The sequence below is a fragment of the Capsella rubella genome, unplaced genomic scaffold, assembly GCF_000375325.1.
Source record: "Capsella rubella cultivar Monte Gargano unplaced genomic scaffold, Caprub1_0 scaffold_4, whole genome shotgun sequence".
Classification (NCBI taxonomy): Eukaryota; Viridiplantae; Streptophyta; class Magnoliopsida; order Brassicales; family Brassicaceae; genus Capsella; species Capsella rubella.
The window spans coordinates 12,145,979-12,163,235 of record NW_006238920.1 but is presented as its reverse complement, the minus strand read 5'-3'; the positions used below and the strand labels follow the sequence as shown (position 1 = coordinate 12,163,235).

The following is a 17,257-nucleotide window of genomic DNA, read 5'->3' as shown; positions in this document are numbered from 1 at the left end:
TTAATTTAAAATTTTTGAATTATGTAACAAACTTCCATAAAAGCTTAACCATAGAATAAACATATAAACAATTATCACTGCAAAAACTAATATAGTCATGTATAACATAAAAACCTATATAATGTTTTCCAGGAAACATAGTTATAAGTTTGAACTGATTAAATAAAATTAATTGACTAAAAAATAATGCCTATATAATAGAAACGATTGTAAAAAGAGCAGGAAAATAAACTCACAAATTGATAGTTGTTGATTTGTTGTCACACAAAAAAACCAAATGACTAAAGAAGAAGAAAATAACAAAAAGTTAGGTATAGATTAGTAAGTCTTTAATTTATATATTAATATATATTTTTTGGTACATGGATTAATGGACTTTCCAAGAAAAAAGATGAAAAGTAGTTTTTTTGGTGGGGACAGATTTTGTTTTCTAATAATATTTAATGATTTTTTAATATTTTTTTTTTTTGCTGGTGGCAGCTGCCCCCACCATCTTGGCTGTGGGTCCGCCCCTGGTAATGCTTAACATTAAACGAAAAAAAACTGCTCTATAACCTTTCACATTGTGTATATGGATTTGTAAAAAAAGCAAACAACTTCTCATAAGACTATTTTAGTTTAACACCCTAACAAATAAATCCAGGGTATGTGCAATGTTATAATATAAATAGAGTAACAAAAACAAAATAGGGGAAAAAGAATAAATAATTTACCAAGATGAAAAAGGATAGAAAAAGAGAGAGTAATTGAAAATTACAGAAATATATAATCAACTATAATCAAATTTAGGGAAGATTTATTAAAAAACACAGCAATATATTTGTATATGCACTATTCACCTAAATCTATGTAAAGGAAAAGCTTTTTGAAAACAAATCCAGCTCTAGTAAATGTGTTTTTTTTTTACCTCAACTGCCAAAGTAACTAAACCACAGTGAAATACAAAGTAATGATTTTTAAATTTCCTCGAGGGTGTATTATAATCAGTCAAAACCTCAAATTAAATTTAGTTATACACGTAATTAAGTTTTAGCAATTTTAATTAAAGTTAAATCCAAAGTGATTGTTTGATAACTTTGTCCACCAACTTCCCCCTACTTCATCATCAATAATATTATCCAAAAGTAATTGTTTGCTATATACGTATAAATTATATATGTTATATAACTTATATTATTATTTTTTAAAAAGGAAAAAAGGAAAAAGGTTGGTTCACCAACCCCCTCCCTAATATAAATCAAAGTCTCGACCACTCCTCCTATCTAGAATTCTACAAGTGAATTCGATTTTTACATTACTTTTTTTTTTTTTTTTGGTTTTGCCTTAAAATAATCGAGTTCATCATTTTATAAGAAAAAACAATAATAATAATATAAAGTCCATGTCGTGGTTTCTGATAGCGGCAGCGGCAATCGTCGCCGTCGTAGCTTACAAGCTGATCCAACGGCTGAGATTCAAGTTACCACCCGGTCCACGCCCCAAGCCGATCTTCGGTAACCTCTACGACATAAAACCGGTCCGGTTCAGATGTTACTACGAGTGGGCTCAATCATATGGACCAATCATATCGGTCTGGATCGGTTCGATTTTAAACGTCGTTGTATCTAGTGCGGAGCTAGCGAAAGAAGTCTTGAAAGAGCAAGACCAGAAACTCGCCGACCGGCACCGGAACAGATCCACGGAATCATTCAGCCGCGGCGGTCAGGATCTTATATGGGCGGATTACGGTCCTCACTACGTCAAGGTGAGAAAAGTTTGCACTCTTGAGCTCTTCACACCTAAACGACTCGAGTCTCTCAGACCTATCCGTGAAGATGAAGTCACCGCCATGGTCGAATCAGTCTTCAATGACTATAACCTTCCTGGTACGTATCGTTCTTTTCTTTTTTCAGGTCAATTTTTTTATATACATGAAAACATTATCTGCCATTAGAAGTTTATCCATAAAAAGTATCTCAAAAGAGGTAAAGAATAGAAGGGTATTTTGAATACGACTTGTGTCCGTCCAAATGCTCTGGCTAAGAAGATTCGATTTTATTCAAAATCGGTAAGAATAAAATTTTACTCAAAATCGTAATTTTTGTTCTTTGGAAACAACGAGATTTGATATCAAAGAGAGAAAAAAAGAGAGAGAGAGGTTGATGCTGCTAGATTTGTCTTTTAGTTCAAATTAAGGCAAGACAAGCCACGCGTTGCCTTTACTCTTTACTCTTCTTCTTTAGCGTCAGACATTTATTAATCTAGTAGATTGCACAGTACATATACTAAGATTTGACAAACATGTTTATGTCCTCTTTCAACGTCAAATTAATGTTTTTGTTCGACAAAGTCATAACCCATTCTAAAACTAGGTGGGGGTATTGAATGAGTGAACTAAAGAAAAGAATTTAACGAAAATTCATACCCATACTACCAATAGGCTGAGAGCATGTTATTTAGAGAAAGAAAACAGTGTGATGATTTTCTTATTTTTAAATACATGTTTGTTAGGAGATTAGCATAAATTTGGTGTATAATATTTGCAATTTTTTTTTAAAGATTTATGATTATTTAGCTCACTCAATAAAAGTTTATGTTAATTAATCCAAATGGTGAACAAAAACAAAATATATATATAGTCCAACTACCATAATGTTTTTGACTTAATAATTCTGACTTTATTATTCTCAGAAAACAGAACAAAAGGTTTACAGCTGAGGAAGTACTTAGGAGCGGTTGCGTTCAACAACATAACGCGACTAGCATTTGGGAAGCGTTTTATGGACGCGGAAGGTGTGGTGGACGAGCAAGGGCTTGAGTTCAAGGCCATAGTATCCAACGGTCTGAAGATAGGTGCTTCACTGTCGATAGCTGAACACATCGAGTGGCTCCGGTGGTTGTGTCCGGCCGATGAGAAGTCGTTTGCTGAGCATGGTGCTCGTCGCGACCGCCTCACGCGAGCAATCATGGAGGAGCACACTTTGGCCCGTGAAAAGTCTAGCGGAACGAAACAGCATTTCGTTGACGCGTTGCTTACTTTGAAAGATCAGTATGATCTTAGTGATGATACTATCATTGGCCTTCTTTGGGTGCGTTTTAGTGTTCGCAATAACCATTTTAGACCCTTGGATTTCTTGTGACTCACGTTTGGTAAATGGTGTGTGTTCGCAGGATATGATCACGGCAGGGATGGACACGACAGCGATTACAGCTGAATGGGGGATGGCTGAAATGATCAAGAATCCGGAAGTGCAACAAAAGGTGCAAGAAGAGTTTGACCGAGTGGTTGGACTTGATCGGATCTTAACTGAGCAAGATTTCTCCCGCTTACCTTACTTGCAATGTGTGGTGAAAGAGTCATTCAGGCTGCACCCTCCGACGCCTCTAATGCTCCCTCACCGTAGCAACGCAGACGTCAAGATCGGAGGCTACGACATTCCCAAAGGATCAAACGTCCATGTGAATGTTTGGGCGGTGGCTAGAGACCCCGCCGTATGGAAAGATCCATTGGAGTTTAGACCAGAGAGATTCTTGGAAGAAGATGTTGACATGAAGGGACATGACTTTAGGCTGCTTCCGTTTGGAGCAGGACGACGGGTTTGTCCCGGTGCACAACTTGGTATCAACTTGGTGACTTCGATGATGAGTCATTTGCTTCACCATTTTGTTTGGACACCGCCTCAAGGGACTAAACCGGAAGAGATTGATATGTCCGAAAACCCCGGACTCGTTACTTACATGCGTACCCCTGTTCAAGCGGTTGCAACGCCACGGTTGCCTTCGGACCTGTACAAACGCGTGCCTTACTATATGTAAAGATCTCTCTGATCTATCTTTAATTTGTTGCTGCTGCTCTTGATTGTTTTTGTAGACATATTTCTTTCTGGTGTACCATCGAAAACTTTTGGTGAAGATTGGTTGCGTCAATTGTTTCAAGTATAAGCAAAAAAACCATCTTCTTCTTTCACTAGGTTTACAATTTTGAATCGACTGGATGTTTTTTTTATGGGAAATATAGGAAGAACCAGGAAAGAAATTTGTAGGACATACGAACAAGTTTCTTGATTACATTAACTTCAGGTTTTGCCTATAGCATATCAGACACACACACACATTTGTAATCAAGTTATCTCAGACTATAATTATTTTCATAGCATTTGTAATCATAATATGCATCAGTCGTTTGTTTTTTTTTTTACCTTTGAACAAGTGAATTTCAAGAAGAGGTTTCCTTAAACTCTTGCAACTGTTTGAAGTTCATCCATGGCTTCACCCACACTTTGGCTTCGAAATTCTTCATCTGATCACCTTCTTTTGCTTCTAGGGTTAAGTGGTACATCGTTCCTGCAACTACCTGCTCTCTTGCTTTTACAATCTTCTTGAACTCAAGAATCTTGTTCTGTACTTGTCCGGAAAAAAAACACAAAAAACAAATCAGACAAAGATTCATAGGATCCATAATCAGATCGAAACAGAGGATTCAACAAAACCTGTTGTTTATTATGCTCTTGAATGGCAAATCGAGCAAGACTCTCGATCTCTCCACTGTTCTGATTTCCTCGGAAATCATGAACACCACCTAGCTTCATCGTTTCTGCTGTTCTTTTCTCTTCTGATCTGCAAATCGCTAATTGAATTGTGCCACAGAGAAGAAGGGTAACGATCCATAACGCCTTTGAATTCATATTTAAGGGAAACTTGTTATGATTCTTACCAATTCAGATTCACAAATTTTGGCCTTGTCGGTATCTTTACGTGTCTTGGCGCTTAAGGTATGAAAGTGACAAGTCAAGGAACCAATTACACGTGTCTTAACTTGAGCGGCTGAGCGTTCCCTTCGTTAAATGAAAAAGTTAAAAGTCAAAGAGATGAGAAATAACTAAAAACGGCAGGAAACGTGGGGATTACATTTATTTGAGAGCGTTTCAAACACATGAAAACGGTATGCATTCTACGAGGTTAAAGTTGAAACTGCGAAATTGGGGATCTCGTCGTCGGCATCACTCGATCGGCTTCTCTGTTCCTCCGGTGGAAAAAATGGCGATGGAAGTTGTTATGCCAAACACGTGCATCAGAGGATGTTGCAGCAGTGCATCTATTCCTCTTCATCTCTCTTCCTCCTCGTTCACTCTTCTCTCCCCCATCGCTAAAGGTACTGTTTCGTCTCTTCCCCAAACTTTTTCTCTCTTTCTTGTTCACTTCTTTCGATTGAATTCGATTTCTCTGGAGAACTCTTCAGGATCAGAGAGTGTGGTTTACGAAGCGATTCTCGACGGACGCAAAGTAGCAGCGAAGAAGCCTATATTGTCTACTTCCGATGACCTCGACAAGTTCCACAGGAATTTGCAGCTCTTATGGTCTCTATCTCTTGTTACATTTTAAATTTCTTAACTGAATACATTTGCAAAATGTTGATTTTTTGGATTTGGTAAAGCAATCTAGATCATCCGGGTGTGGCTAAGCTAGTGGCAGCTCACGCGAAGCCTCCCAATTACATGTTTTTCTTCGAGTTCTACGAGTCAGGGACCTTAGCTGACAAGTTACACGTCGAGGAGTGGTCACCGAGTATTGATCAAGTGTTAATGATCACGCTTCACTTGGGTATATGACTCTACTTGTCTCAAAGGAACGTTCTTTTTGGCCACTAATGTCTGACTTTGACGATTTCTTGTGATGGATCTTTCAATGGATACTTAATTTTATTATATGATTCTGGAGGTTTCTGCTTTTTCAGCTAAGGCATTGCAATATCTTCACAACAACGGAATTGTTCATAGAGATGTGAAACCAGCAAATATTCTTGTAATGCTCTTCTTCTATCATCTAGATTACCTATCTTCTTATGTGATTTTTCCATTAGAATAGGTACTTCTTCTCTGAGATTTTGTGTGAAGCTTAACTGAGCATTATTGATGCAGCTTGACGAGAGGTTTTCTCCATATCTGGCTGACTTTGGTTTAGCAGAATACAAGAAGAATTTGCTCGAAGTTAATCTGCAGAACTGGAGATCGTCTGGAAAGCCAACTGGTGGATTCCACAAAAAGAACATGGTCGGAACACTTATTTACATGGCCCCTGAAATACTAAGGAAAGAGATGTATACTGAGAAATCAGATATTTATAGCTTTGGGATTTTGATCAAGTAAGGATGATCTCTGTGTAGAAATTGTCAAGTTTCTTCCTAGTCTTTTCTTACATTCATATCTCCTTCGTATATTTTAATTTGTTTGGAGTATGTTTGCCTTTCTTTCCTGTAAGATTTCTTTGGTTATGAATTGTTATTCCATCTTACATTGCAGTGAGCTTTTAACTGGAGTTGTTCCATATACTGATCTTCGCGCAGAAGCTCAGGTAAAAATGTCTTTCCTCATTTTGCATTCTGACATGACCATCTCTGCCAGAACCCTTTATATACGATCTACTGTCTTTATTTTTGTATATCAGGCTCCTGAGTTGCATTCATTTTACTATTCTATATAGCTTAGACTTGGTGAGCGCAATTCTGAGGGTCATATAGTCAATTAAATTTAGATGTATACTTCAAGGACATATAAATGCATTCCTGTTCTTTTCATTCGTAACACATAATGTACCCTGTGAAAACCTGGATGGCAGGCTCACACTGTTTTAGAGATGAATTACACAGAACAGCAACTTACAGCTGCCATTGTGTCTTCTGGTCTCCGACCTGCTCTTGCTGAAAGTGGATTGCACGCCCCAAAGAGTTTATTGTCTTTGATACAAAAGTGTTGGGAAGCGGATCCTTCTAAGCGACCTTCTTTGGACAATGTGGTTTTGGAGCTAGAATCAATTTGGGAACAAGAGAGAGGAAAGCAAGGTCATCTCAGTGAGAATTTCTTTAATTCCCAGAGTGATACAGATGGGGACACCACTAAAACTTCTGGAGATTACAGAGAGACCATTAATTGGTCTAGTCAAGGGGAGTGTTTATCCAAGAAATCGTCTGTTTTCCATGTCTTTGATGTGAAATTATGGTCTAGTTCAACAGATGACCCTTCAAGATATGTACCTATTATTTCTTGTGGGGCTTTTGCAACATGTGGAAGAAGAGAATCCATGGAAGATACACACTTCCTCATGCCTCACATGTGTAGTGAGGAAAACATCCATTTATTTGCCATCTTTGATGGTCACAGAGGTATACCAACTGCCATTTTAACCGAGGAAATATTGAAATCAAAACTTTTGTGTGCCCTCTCTCTTTTTACTCCAGATCCGTTAGTTATCCATCATATGGTATATAAAATAGCATCCTGTTCGACATGCAGGTGCCGCAGCTGCTGAATTTTCTGCTCAAGTTTTGCCAGGACTAGTTCAAAGCCTATGTTCCACAAGGTTAATGCTCAGCTCAAGCTTTCCCTAATCTTCAGCATGGTTTTATCTAAATCCATTGGTATGTCTCATTTTCAGCGCTGGCGAGGCATTGTCACAAGCATTTGTTAAGACAGATTTAGCTTTCAGACAAGAACTTGATTCCCATCGGGAATCAAAAAGGGTGAGTCAGAAAGACTGGCATCCTGGTTGTACTGCTATAGCCTCTCTCCTAGTAGAGAATAAGCTTTTTGTTGCGAATGTTGGTGACTCCAGGGCAATTTTATGCCGCGCGGGCCACCCTTTTGCTCTGAGTAAGGTGAGATAAGACGACCATACTGAAAGTGTGCTAAGTTTATATTCTATTAATGTCCTCTTTACCACCTCCTGCGTAAATCAACTTCTGCAATGGTACTCAGGCACATCTTGCAACCTGTATTGATGAAAGGAATCGTGTGATTCGGGAAGGTGGGCATATTGAATGGTTGGTTGACACATGGAGAGTTGCTCCTGCTGGCCTTCAGGTTTGGTCGTTATTAGAATTCCTTAAAGGATAGCTGACCTTAGAGGAACATGATGTTGGTCTATTTTTTGAAAGTCAATTATTTCTGCTTTGTAATAGGTTACCCGGTCGATAGGAGATGATGACCTGAAGCCAGCTGTAACAGCAGAACCAGAGATTAGTGAGACAGTTCTATCAGCTGATGATGAGTTCTTGGTAATTGTATCTTACTTTCGTGTTATATATGTGAAACTTTGGCTGTTCTATTAGACGGTTGAGAAAAATAATAGGTTAAATGTGTTAGGTAATGGCGAGCGACGGGCTCTGGGATGTTTTGAACGATGAGGAAGTTATTGGTATAATCAGGGATACTGTAAAAGAACCTTCAATGTGTTCAAAGAGACTAGCAACCGAGGCTGCAGCACGTGGTAGTGCCGATAACATCACAGTCATTGTAATCTTTCTACGGCCAGTGTCTACAGCTGAAAGGATCTACTAGTAGCCAATTCTTGCATAGCATTATTCAACATGCAATTTCTTTACATATAATTAATTCCTCTATGTTAACAAAATTCCACATTCGGCACTGAAGCTTATGTTATTGCCCCACAGTATTATATTTGCACTCAACCAGAAAGTACATAGAACATGTAAAACTACAAGGAAACTTAACTTGAGTGTATATACTCCTGATTACATCAGTTACATTATAATGATTATTTTTTTGTATAAAAATATATGGTACTTAATGTTTCAGAATAACATGATACAGTAGGGGGTCAGAAAGAAGAAAAATAAGAAGTATTGGAGTGGACGGCTTACTCTGCTCGTCTCATAATCCATATGCTTTCTAAGGTATTAATAGTTAGCCTACAGCTTGCACTATGGTCATCTTGGCAGTAATGCACACTTGTACCTATATATAAACACCGGAAAGTTAACCTTATGAGATTTTATCTCTTTGGTTGTCGTTTGCCTGTCTTCTATTTATTGATTGCCTCAACTTCCGCAGGGGGATCTTTATCTTAGCATGGACCCTTTGCTCAGTGTGTCTTGCAAAAGTGTTTTGAAGCTCTCCAGGAACATATCCCATTCAACTGTTGTCATATCCACGAAAGAAACACCTTTTGAATCATCAAGGTTTGCACAAATCGGTGGGATCTTGCTCCTCACGTTGCAATTTTCTTGCTTGCCTCCTCTCTTCTTTTCTTTTGCACTTTTCTCATGATGAGTAGTCCACTGGTTTTGTGAAGACAACATCGAAGCAGTTACACTGGTAGGAATGGTGTTTGCACGTGGCCCTCTTGGGACCAAAGGTGGTTTAGATACATGAAATACCTCTGAAATCTCCGCTTCACATGGGGTATCTCCACCATCAAACATAAACATTCCACACTCTAGCTCCGTGTTCACTTCAATTCCTTCGTAACTATCGTCGCTGACTTTGCCAGTCTTGCCAAGAACACTTGCTTTCGCTTTGGTGCAGAGGGTCTCTAAAAGACTGAAACTCTCTTCACCCCTGGAGAAATCTCTAGTCATCTTCTCGCCTATCTCTGCGAGACAGAGCCCTGCAGCCGCAGCGTGTTTTAAGAAAACCGTGCAGACGATAAGGACCCTTATGGCAGATTCTGGCAAAGAGTGTAGTTCAGTTCTTAGAAGTTCTGCATCTTTGAAAGGGTCTAGATTGGATATGTACTGCAGCTCATCAGCAGTAAATGGAACCAAAGCTTGAGGCCAGTTTAGCCACTCAAAGTAAGGATCATCTAGGAATTCAGGGAGGCAGAGACCATGATCAATAGGCACAAGCTCAGCGGTCCCAAGTCGATTATAACACTCTTTTTTGTCACATCTCTTCACTAGCATATTTCCAGCATGTCTGTCAAGGTTCAGGACTCTTACATCAAGTATTCCAATCCTATGAACCGAGGTAACCGTGAAGCTTCCTGGACCCAATTCTCCCGCATCATAATCATGACCCACAAATCGCTGCAAGGAAGCGACCTTATAGGGCATGGAGGAGAAAGAGAAGGCGTCACTGACATGAAATGGGACATGTGAGATACTAACCAAAGCTGTTGGTGGAACACCAGAGAAGCCTTGGTAATCCAAAAGGTAAGCAGCTAATTCTCGGATACCCGTTTCACCAACAGGAATTGAATGTTTCATTCCCGGTTGCCCGAGCATCAAATTTCCAGACTTTTTAGGATTGTTAAAGGCCAAAGGCTCTTCATCAACCGGTTTAGCCACAGCAATGTTATGTCCTTTTCCAGTTTGCAAGAGATAAGCACCTCCCATGCCACTTGGTAAAAGCAAAGGCTGAGCTCCAGAAACCATAGCCATAGTCACCTCAGCCACAAGGGCACGAACCATGGGTACTCTCTGTCCACCAAGAATCTCAATCCGTGGAGCCGTGGTTGCTTTGAGATCTTCCTCCATATTAGCAGACGCAGCTATAGAGAAGCAAGGAGAGGAAACACTCCGATGGATGTTGTCATCTTCAACCGAATGATTAAAGGATTGCGCGAGGAAGTTGAAGTCAAGGTTGGTTAGGGATTGAAGTCTGCACCTTTGAGAGGATCGGTTGAAGTAAGGAAACTGGTCACTGAAAGGATCAATAGCCACGGCCATATCCGGGATCAATGTGGGCTTGCAGGTGATGATTATGGTCGTAGCCAAGCAATTCATGCCAAATCAAACTTTTGGCACTCCTATTTTATATTTACACAAACTCTAAATAAAAAAAATTTGTTTTTTTTTTTGTATTCAAAAACCTACAAATCAACTTGGATCTATATACAGCCACAAGATGGTGTGTCCTTTGCTTCGGTTGAATCCATTGTGCCCTTTAAGTATTCGCTCCTCCAACCATGAATCGCCGCAAAATTCTGCAAAACAGAAATAAGAAAGAAGATGGTTCACATGGAAGTCTTTTATTTATTAAAGAATCATCTAAGAAGAGAAGATAGCTTGCAGAAGAATCAAACGGACGAACCCTGAATACGGATGAAGGCATTCAGGTATAGAGACGGAGAAAGATTGAAAAACAGAGAGGAGCGTCAGAGAGACACCGACACTGTCACCGGAAAAAAATTCTGTCCTTTTTTTCCTGAGACTCCCCTCTTTCGAACGATACTTCTTTCTCCTTTCCTTTTTTTTTTTCTTTTTCTTGTTTCCTTTTTTTCTCTTTCTTCCCACCCTTTTCCTCTAAATCTATTTGTATTATTTTTGCTATAAATGTCTCTCTTCTTTCTTCTACGTTTCTGATTTTCCCGCGATTTTCGGTTGAGGACAAAATTAAGAGTTTTGCTAATTTGCTAAAAATAATCCACAAACAAAAGAAACTTAAAACGCTACGTTCTAAGGCCTAAGCTATGGCGTTTGTAACGAAAATTACGGATTTTATTTTGGACAGGAACAACAAATACAGAGTTTGATGTCATATGGACAATAAAGTTGAGAGCTTGTAAACAACATTAATAGCTAATAAACAACATTTGTGGTGTGGAACCAGATAGGAACTCATAATACTTATTGGTGCTTCATGGGTTTGGCTTTGTTGAACCATTGCCTATAACTTCTCCTTGGTTCTTGCTGTTTTCTTCACCAGCAGCATTAGCAGGAACAGATCTTCCACTGCTCGAAACAAGGTTCTTAATCGTTGATTTCAGGTCTGTGTCCTTCATTAGTGAGTCCAACGTCACGTGTACGCCTATATGCACCACAAAACAGTTCGCATCTCAATTTAAGCTACAAGGGACTGTAATAGTTTGGAGGGTTTCTATGTTAGTACTACTTACGGTATCTCCAGTAATGTTTAGGGTTCGTTGGATCATTGATCGTCTCCTCTGTTGCAGGACGATTAGTATAATCCTCTTTCAGAGCCATCATATCCTAATTGTGCCAGGGGAAAAACAAAAACCACAAATCGTTATTGTGCCTGATAAAAAGTTCTAATAAATTTGAGAAATCAGACTGGTGATGATTACCTGAAGAGGGAAAATAGCCCACATTGATGGAGCTTCAACATGTTGCCTCAGAACGAAATGAGTTATCTCTGGAACACACTGACTTGGAGGGATTTCATCTACACCAATCACTTCCTTGAAGTAATGTTGTCTTCTCTCTTCGTCCTCTTCCCACCAAGCCCGGAGCGTAGAGCAGTCATGGCATGATGGGGCACACACCTGAATTATGAAAGACATAATGCCATGGATCACTAACCATACATATTTTTCAGGCAATGAATGGGAGGAAGCTATATAAGTGAAGACAGGACTCTGAGTAAAATATATCTAACCGTCATATAACCATAATTAGATGGAATCCCAAACTTCACATCGGACTCACTCGGCATGCGCTGGATCCGAAGGCCAACCAACCCCAGTTCTTGCATAACCTGAGTAACTATTAATTTTAGCGTATGCTTCTACACAAGTTGTAAAAAGAAGTTAGATGAACCAAGAGCAAGGAAAACAGAGCACACATACAGGATGCACACAAGATGGAATGAGACCCAGGTCCTCCCCACAGGCCAGCATGTTAGATGAATTTAACAGAGCAGGCAAGGTTTTCAAAGCATTTTTCCTCCATAGATCCTCTTGGCGTTGGAAATAGTAGTCATAGTATAGTCTCTTCAGAACATTTTTGCTGTTTCAGAAAACCCTAGTCAGATTTTCCCCGATTAATGAAAAGTAGAAAAATACAGCACGATATAAGAGCAAAAGAGGATCTGTGTAAATGACTAAATGTTCATGAGCAGTATAAAATCAAAGAAACAAGAGAGACTTCTTGATTTAGGCAGTATACTACCATGTTTGGCAAAAGGTTTTGGAAATACCTGTGATCATCCAAATCCTGGAAGCTTGAAGTATCCTCAAGATTAAAGCGAGGATAGAATTTTCTTGCATCTTCTGGATCTTTGATCAGAACAACATTCTAGGAACACAAATTCAACAGAAATAAACAATAGCGAACAGTTGGCTCGAGAAAGGCATATATTGGACAGAGTCACTTTGTGGTGAACAAGGAAAAGAAATCTAGAAGCGCTTAAGATGCAAGTTTACCCGTAAAATGTCAAAGACATCACGACGAACTTTGTCCTCATTTTCTAGCAACAAAGACTTCTCAGCTAATGACTTCAGCTTTGCTGCAATCTTCTTCTCTGTGTTGCAGTCTTCCTTGAACTAGAGTAGAACGAAAGGAAACAAACAGGAAAGTTACCAAAACGTTTTGACAGAAGGAAGATAAGACTTGGTTTTCCAAAGGGTTATGGAATATATAATGTGGTTCTCCAAAGGAAAACGAACTCCAGATGAGGAATTTACTGACCTCATACAAATCCTTCTGAGTTTCATTTAGAAAGTTTGACGCAATAAAAGGCCAAAAATCTCCAAATTTCTCCTGAAGGACCAATGACATTAATCAACAGAAAGGTACGGATATATTATGAGGTAATGGCTGTAACTTGAAAACTTACAACTTGCTAAGCTGCGTAGAAAGCAGATCATAACAAGTGTAATAAAAAACTAACCTCAAGAAACTTCTTCTGCACATAGGGATTGGTTAATCGGTCAAAATCCCATATGCCCTCCTTTTCCAACTCTTCCTGCACCAGAAGCAGTTTTATCATTTCTTTTAGCTTTAAATTCATTCATTTGCAGCCATAAGCTTTTTAAAAGTAAATCTCAGAGCCAAGTTTTTTTTGAACAAGCATGTGGCTTGTGTACCTGACTTAACGGAATAGATGGACGGAACTTCCCCACCAAACCAGTCATAGCATGAGCTGGAAGCTCCCAGATTCTGAAGAATCCTAATATATGATCAATCCTATACGCTGTGAAATATTTTCCCATCTGCAAAGCAAGTATGAAATATTGTTAGCCTCCAGATCTTCAGAAGGCAGTAATTGGTAATGACACTAATGCAAACCTGTGTTAGGCGAGCACGCCACCAAGCATAGTTGTCTTTTGACATTTCCTCCCAGTTATAAGTAGGAAACCCCCAGTTTTGACCATTTTTGTCAAAATAGTCTGGGGGTGCTCCAGTTGACGTATTCATGCGAAATAGATTCCTGTAAACCCACGTATCAACACTGTTTCTGTCAACACCAATAGGTAGGTCTCCTTTCAGCACGACACCTCTCTTCCTTGCATACTCTGCTGCTTCTGACAACTTTTGAAAATGGAACAATCACACACTTTTAGATGAAACATCCACAAACCGACTTCACTTACAAAAATGGAATAGAAGTTGATGAAATACAGAACACACTCACTTGTACGTGTAAATGGTACTGAATGTAGTAGTGGAAGCATATGGTGTTATAGTGCAAGCTTTCCTTGGATATCAATTTTTCAAGCTGTAGCATTATGGTATTTGGAGATGTGAGAAATTACTGAAACTATCTAGATGATATACATCGGAAAGCTTGAAGTAATTCAATCACTAAACTTGAAAAAGATAATACCTTGTCTTCTGAGTAGTCAGAAAAAGTCCCCCATTGACTATGATCTGACGTCTCAAAAAAGTCACGGAGAAAGCAGAAAGCCGCATATGGTTTTAACCATCCCTTTCCAAGGTAGAAAACTCAGTAAGCCAAATGAAAAGCTTAAGCGAGCCTTTGAAGGCATAAGTATACAGGCGTAAGACAAAATCAGACTGAAGCATACCTCGTTCTCCGAGAAGAATTTCTGGAAAGAGCTTGAGTTCAACGTCTGGTCTTTCTCTAGGTCAAAGATCTTCTTGGCAATTGAGAGCTTAGTTTCCATGGTAGCCTCATAATCAACATCCTACAAGTAATAATCTTTGAAAGATCAAATTACACACGTACTCTGACAGTGACAAACTAACAAATGCTGATACAAACACAACTGTTTAAAAATACCATATTCACTTTCTCTGGTGCTATCTTTTTCAAGAATACAAGAGTCTCGAGTAAAAAAGACTGAAAAACTATGAAAGGTCTAACAAGGGACTGATTACCATCTTGTCCAGTTGCTTCTTTGCCTTCTGAATTTCTTCCTGAAAGTGAAAGGAAACGAAAAAGATCAGCTAATTTATTTCTTAAGAGACTGGTTCGCCCAGGCTACATTAAGTATACTAACTTACCTTGATACCTTCTGGCAAAAATTCAGAGAGAGCCTGTACTCTAAGATATAATGGATGCAATGCAAACACAGACAACGAGCTGCAAGAGAAGGAAAAATCCGAAAGATGAAAGAACAAAAAGAATGAATCAAACAGTTCAAAATTGATCTTCACCAGAGGCTCACGCTCAGACACTAATGATCAACCAAATATAGGGAACACAAGGTCCCAAAAAACAAATTAAGCAAAAAATGAACTTCTGGAACATTTTTATTCATAACTACAGTAGTCAAGAGAGAATAAGAACAGAACTTCTGGAATATTTGTTCCATCTGATAAGTGAGTGACAGCACCAACCCTTTATTGAACTTGTGCAAAACTAACATAGATGCAGTAATCATACCTGTAGGGATACGAGTCCCACCACATCTTATGCACGGATGTGTCATTTACTGGTAAAAGTTGTACTAGATGCAACCCGGAATCTACAGCCCAGTCAACCAGCAACTTCAGATCGAGAAATTCCCCCACACCAACATCATCTTCTGACCTAACAGAAAACATAGGAACTGCAACACCAGCACCCCTCCATGGCATTGCCTACACGTAAAATTAAATACTTTAAAGACAACACTGATTGTGTCACGTCAGGAGGTAGTTCATAGCTTCTCTCTGTTACTTACTCGAAACAACCCATCTGACATGACAATGTATTCCTGTTTACTACCGATGGAGTGAAGAGACAACTCCCGATTCCCACCAGATTCAAAACCTATGTTACCTTCCTTCTGCACTTTACAGTATCTATATGTGAAATAACAGTTAAGAACTCAGCACGAAGAAAGTATATCAAAAGTGAACAACAAATTCATCTGAAAGAGAATAAAGAAAGGATATTTGATAGGAAAGTCTGCTTTAGGGATCAAGCAGTCTGCTTCCCATATGGAATCATCGACATAGTTGAGTCTAAGTCCATTTTCAACTTTCCATTTCCCCAACTTTGCTGGGGTGCCTAGAACATATACCTGTACATACCACAATCAAGGACAAAAAATTATGGTTACCAGACTATACATCAGACTCAAACATGACAATAAGAAAAACCTTAAGATCTTCGAGAAAGGCTTACCAATGTTCCCTCTTTAATATCTGGACAACAGATTTTGAATTGAACAACAACTGAATCTATATACATGGTAAAGTCAAAGACCCCAAAAGTTAGCCAAGAGATCGATCACAAACTAGAGAATCTCAGAGACAATGGTGTGATAGATTCAAAAAGAAAATAGTACCATCTTGATCCGACTTATTCTCAAAGACCCCTAGAGGTTTTTCTACTTTCACTTCGAAATTGTGGTGGAATATAACATCTTTAAAGGCGCTTCTAAATGGAAGAGCTTGATCCCCAGTCTGAAATTATAGGAACAGAACATCTCAAGGAAAAATGATAAGCAACAAGAAACAATCATAACAGCCAACAAAGCATTTTCAAATTTCCCTAAAAATCAGATCACAAAACTTGTATAATCCGCTCGAGAAATGGCATAAAACCCAAACCTGCCAGAGGTCACGAAGCTGAACAGACTCTCCACCAGTCAATGTCTCAGGCACCACGAGTTTCCTCTTCATCCCAAACTCCGACCTTAGCACATTTTTCGAGTCATCCACCACGTAGTAACAATAGTCACAGCTAAACCCAGGTGGAACCGAGACAGAGCCACTCCAGATGAGCTGATCATCCTGCTGGGATGGCTTTAGCAGCAAACCTTTCTTCACATTCCCTGAACCAAGTCCAGGAGCCGAGCCACAGACCAGCAGGCTCTCTCCCCAGTGAGTGAAATACGGTATCGAGAAGCTAAGGCTAACCATAGGTTTACTCGACTTGCTAGTGCTCAACGAGAGCGATCCCAGATTCATCATTCTCTAAACAACAACAGCAAAAAGAAGAAGAAAAATCAAAACTTTAGCAAAACCCAAATCACAATCACATAATCCACTAACTTGGCCGACGGAGAGTAACTCAAGAAGCACAAATTAAAAGTAGAAAATCAACAAATCAGTAGCACGCAAGCCATTAGAGTAAATCGAAAAGCACGGAAGAGAGAGGTAGTGAAGTAAAGAAATTGGAAACTGATGATCACCTTTGCTTGTTCAAACCGTAAGTGAATCTACACACGAGTCTCGAGAGTCGAGAGTGAGGTGAAACTAAAAGTACTGTACTATATATGGGAACTAATGATTTCAGTTTGGTGTATTCATTATACGCAATCAAAAAAGTCTTTTTCTGGAAGATATTTTTTTGCTTTCGTTCAATCACTCTGCACCGTTAGTTTATCGAAGCACGAGCCTCCCTCTTCT

General features: G+C 39.1%; 5 protein-coding genes across 6 annotated transcripts; 2 read left to right on the top strand and 3 right to left on the bottom strand.

Annotated features, from left to right (window-relative positions):
• Positions 1–1,289: 1,289 nt before the first annotated feature.
• On the top strand, positions 1,290–3,906 carry LOC17887658 (cytochrome P450 98A3). Its single transcript, XM_006293986.2, has 3 exons — positions 1,290–1,865; positions 2,671–3,068; positions 3,151–3,906. Exons 1-3 carry the CDS (start codon positions 1,382–1,384, stop codon positions 3,793–3,795), a joined length of 1,527 nt encoding a protein of 508 aa, XP_006294048.1. The 5' UTR covers positions 1,290–1,381; the 3' UTR covers positions 3,796–3,906.
• Positions 3,907–3,998: 92 nt separating this feature from the next.
• On the bottom strand, positions 3,999–4,718 carry LOC17888836 (cysteine proteinase inhibitor 3). Its single transcript, XM_006295174.2, has 2 exons — positions 4,470–4,718; positions 3,999–4,378 (listed from the first exon to the last, which is right to left on the bottom strand). The coding sequence occupies exons 1-2, from the start codon at positions 4,662–4,664 to the stop codon at positions 4,196–4,198; spliced, it is 378 nt and encodes a 125-aa protein (XP_006295236.1). The 5' UTR covers positions 4,665–4,718; the 3' UTR covers positions 3,999–4,195.
• Positions 4,719–4,902: 184 nt separating this feature from the next.
• On the top strand, positions 4,903–8,532 carry LOC17888120 (protein kinase and PP2C-like domain-containing protein). The gene is made up of 12 exons (XM_023784872.1): positions 4,903–5,131; positions 5,219–5,336; positions 5,414–5,580; positions 5,714–5,781; positions 5,898–6,121; positions 6,279–6,330; positions 6,595–7,138; positions 7,269–7,335; positions 7,411–7,630; positions 7,731–7,835; positions 7,934–8,029; positions 8,118–8,532. Exons 1-12 carry the CDS (start codon positions 4,924–4,926, stop codon positions 8,310–8,312), a joined length of 2,064 nt encoding a protein of 687 aa, XP_023640640.1. The 5' UTR covers positions 4,903–4,923; the 3' UTR covers positions 8,313–8,532.
• A 129-nt stretch (positions 8,533–8,661) lies between these two features.
• On the bottom strand, positions 8,662–11,090 carry LOC17889922 (phosphatidylinositol 4-kinase gamma 1). Its single transcript, XM_006295913.2, has 2 exons — positions 10,806–11,090; positions 8,662–10,698 (listed from the first exon to the last, which is right to left on the bottom strand). Exon 2 carries the CDS (start codon positions 10,496–10,498, stop codon positions 8,834–8,836), a length of 1,665 nt encoding a protein of 554 aa, XP_006295975.1. The 5' UTR covers positions 10,499–10,698; positions 10,806–11,090; the 3' UTR covers positions 8,662–8,833.
• Positions 11,091–11,190: 100 nt separating this feature from the next.
• LOC17887931 (4-alpha-glucanotransferase DPE2) lies at positions 11,191–17,148 on the bottom strand. Of its 2 annotated transcripts, XM_006293571.2 has the most exons (23): positions 17,041–17,148; positions 16,457–16,822; positions 16,192–16,309; positions 16,029–16,084; positions 15,797–15,924; positions 15,583–15,709; positions 15,303–15,499; positions 14,921–14,999; positions 14,795–14,833; positions 14,482–14,601; positions 14,280–14,381; positions 14,088–14,171; positions 13,742–13,984; positions 13,540–13,665; positions 13,344–13,418; positions 13,142–13,213; positions 12,877–12,996; positions 12,651–12,748; positions 12,301–12,460; positions 12,111–12,209; positions 11,800–11,997; positions 11,611–11,704; positions 11,191–11,522 (listed from the first exon to the last, which is right to left on the bottom strand). In XM_006293571.2, exons 2-23 carry the CDS (start codon positions 16,817–16,819, stop codon positions 11,353–11,355), a joined length of 2,868 nt encoding a protein of 955 aa, XP_006293633.1. In that variant the 5' UTR covers positions 16,820–16,822; positions 17,041–17,148; the 3' UTR covers positions 11,191–11,352. The 2 variants fall into 2 exon arrangements, with proteins under 2 accessions (XP_006293633.1, XP_023640638.1); XM_023784870.1 differs by lacking the exon at positions 17,041–17,148 and having other exon boundaries at positions 16,457–16,981.
• Positions 17,149–17,257: the final 109 nt, after the last annotated feature.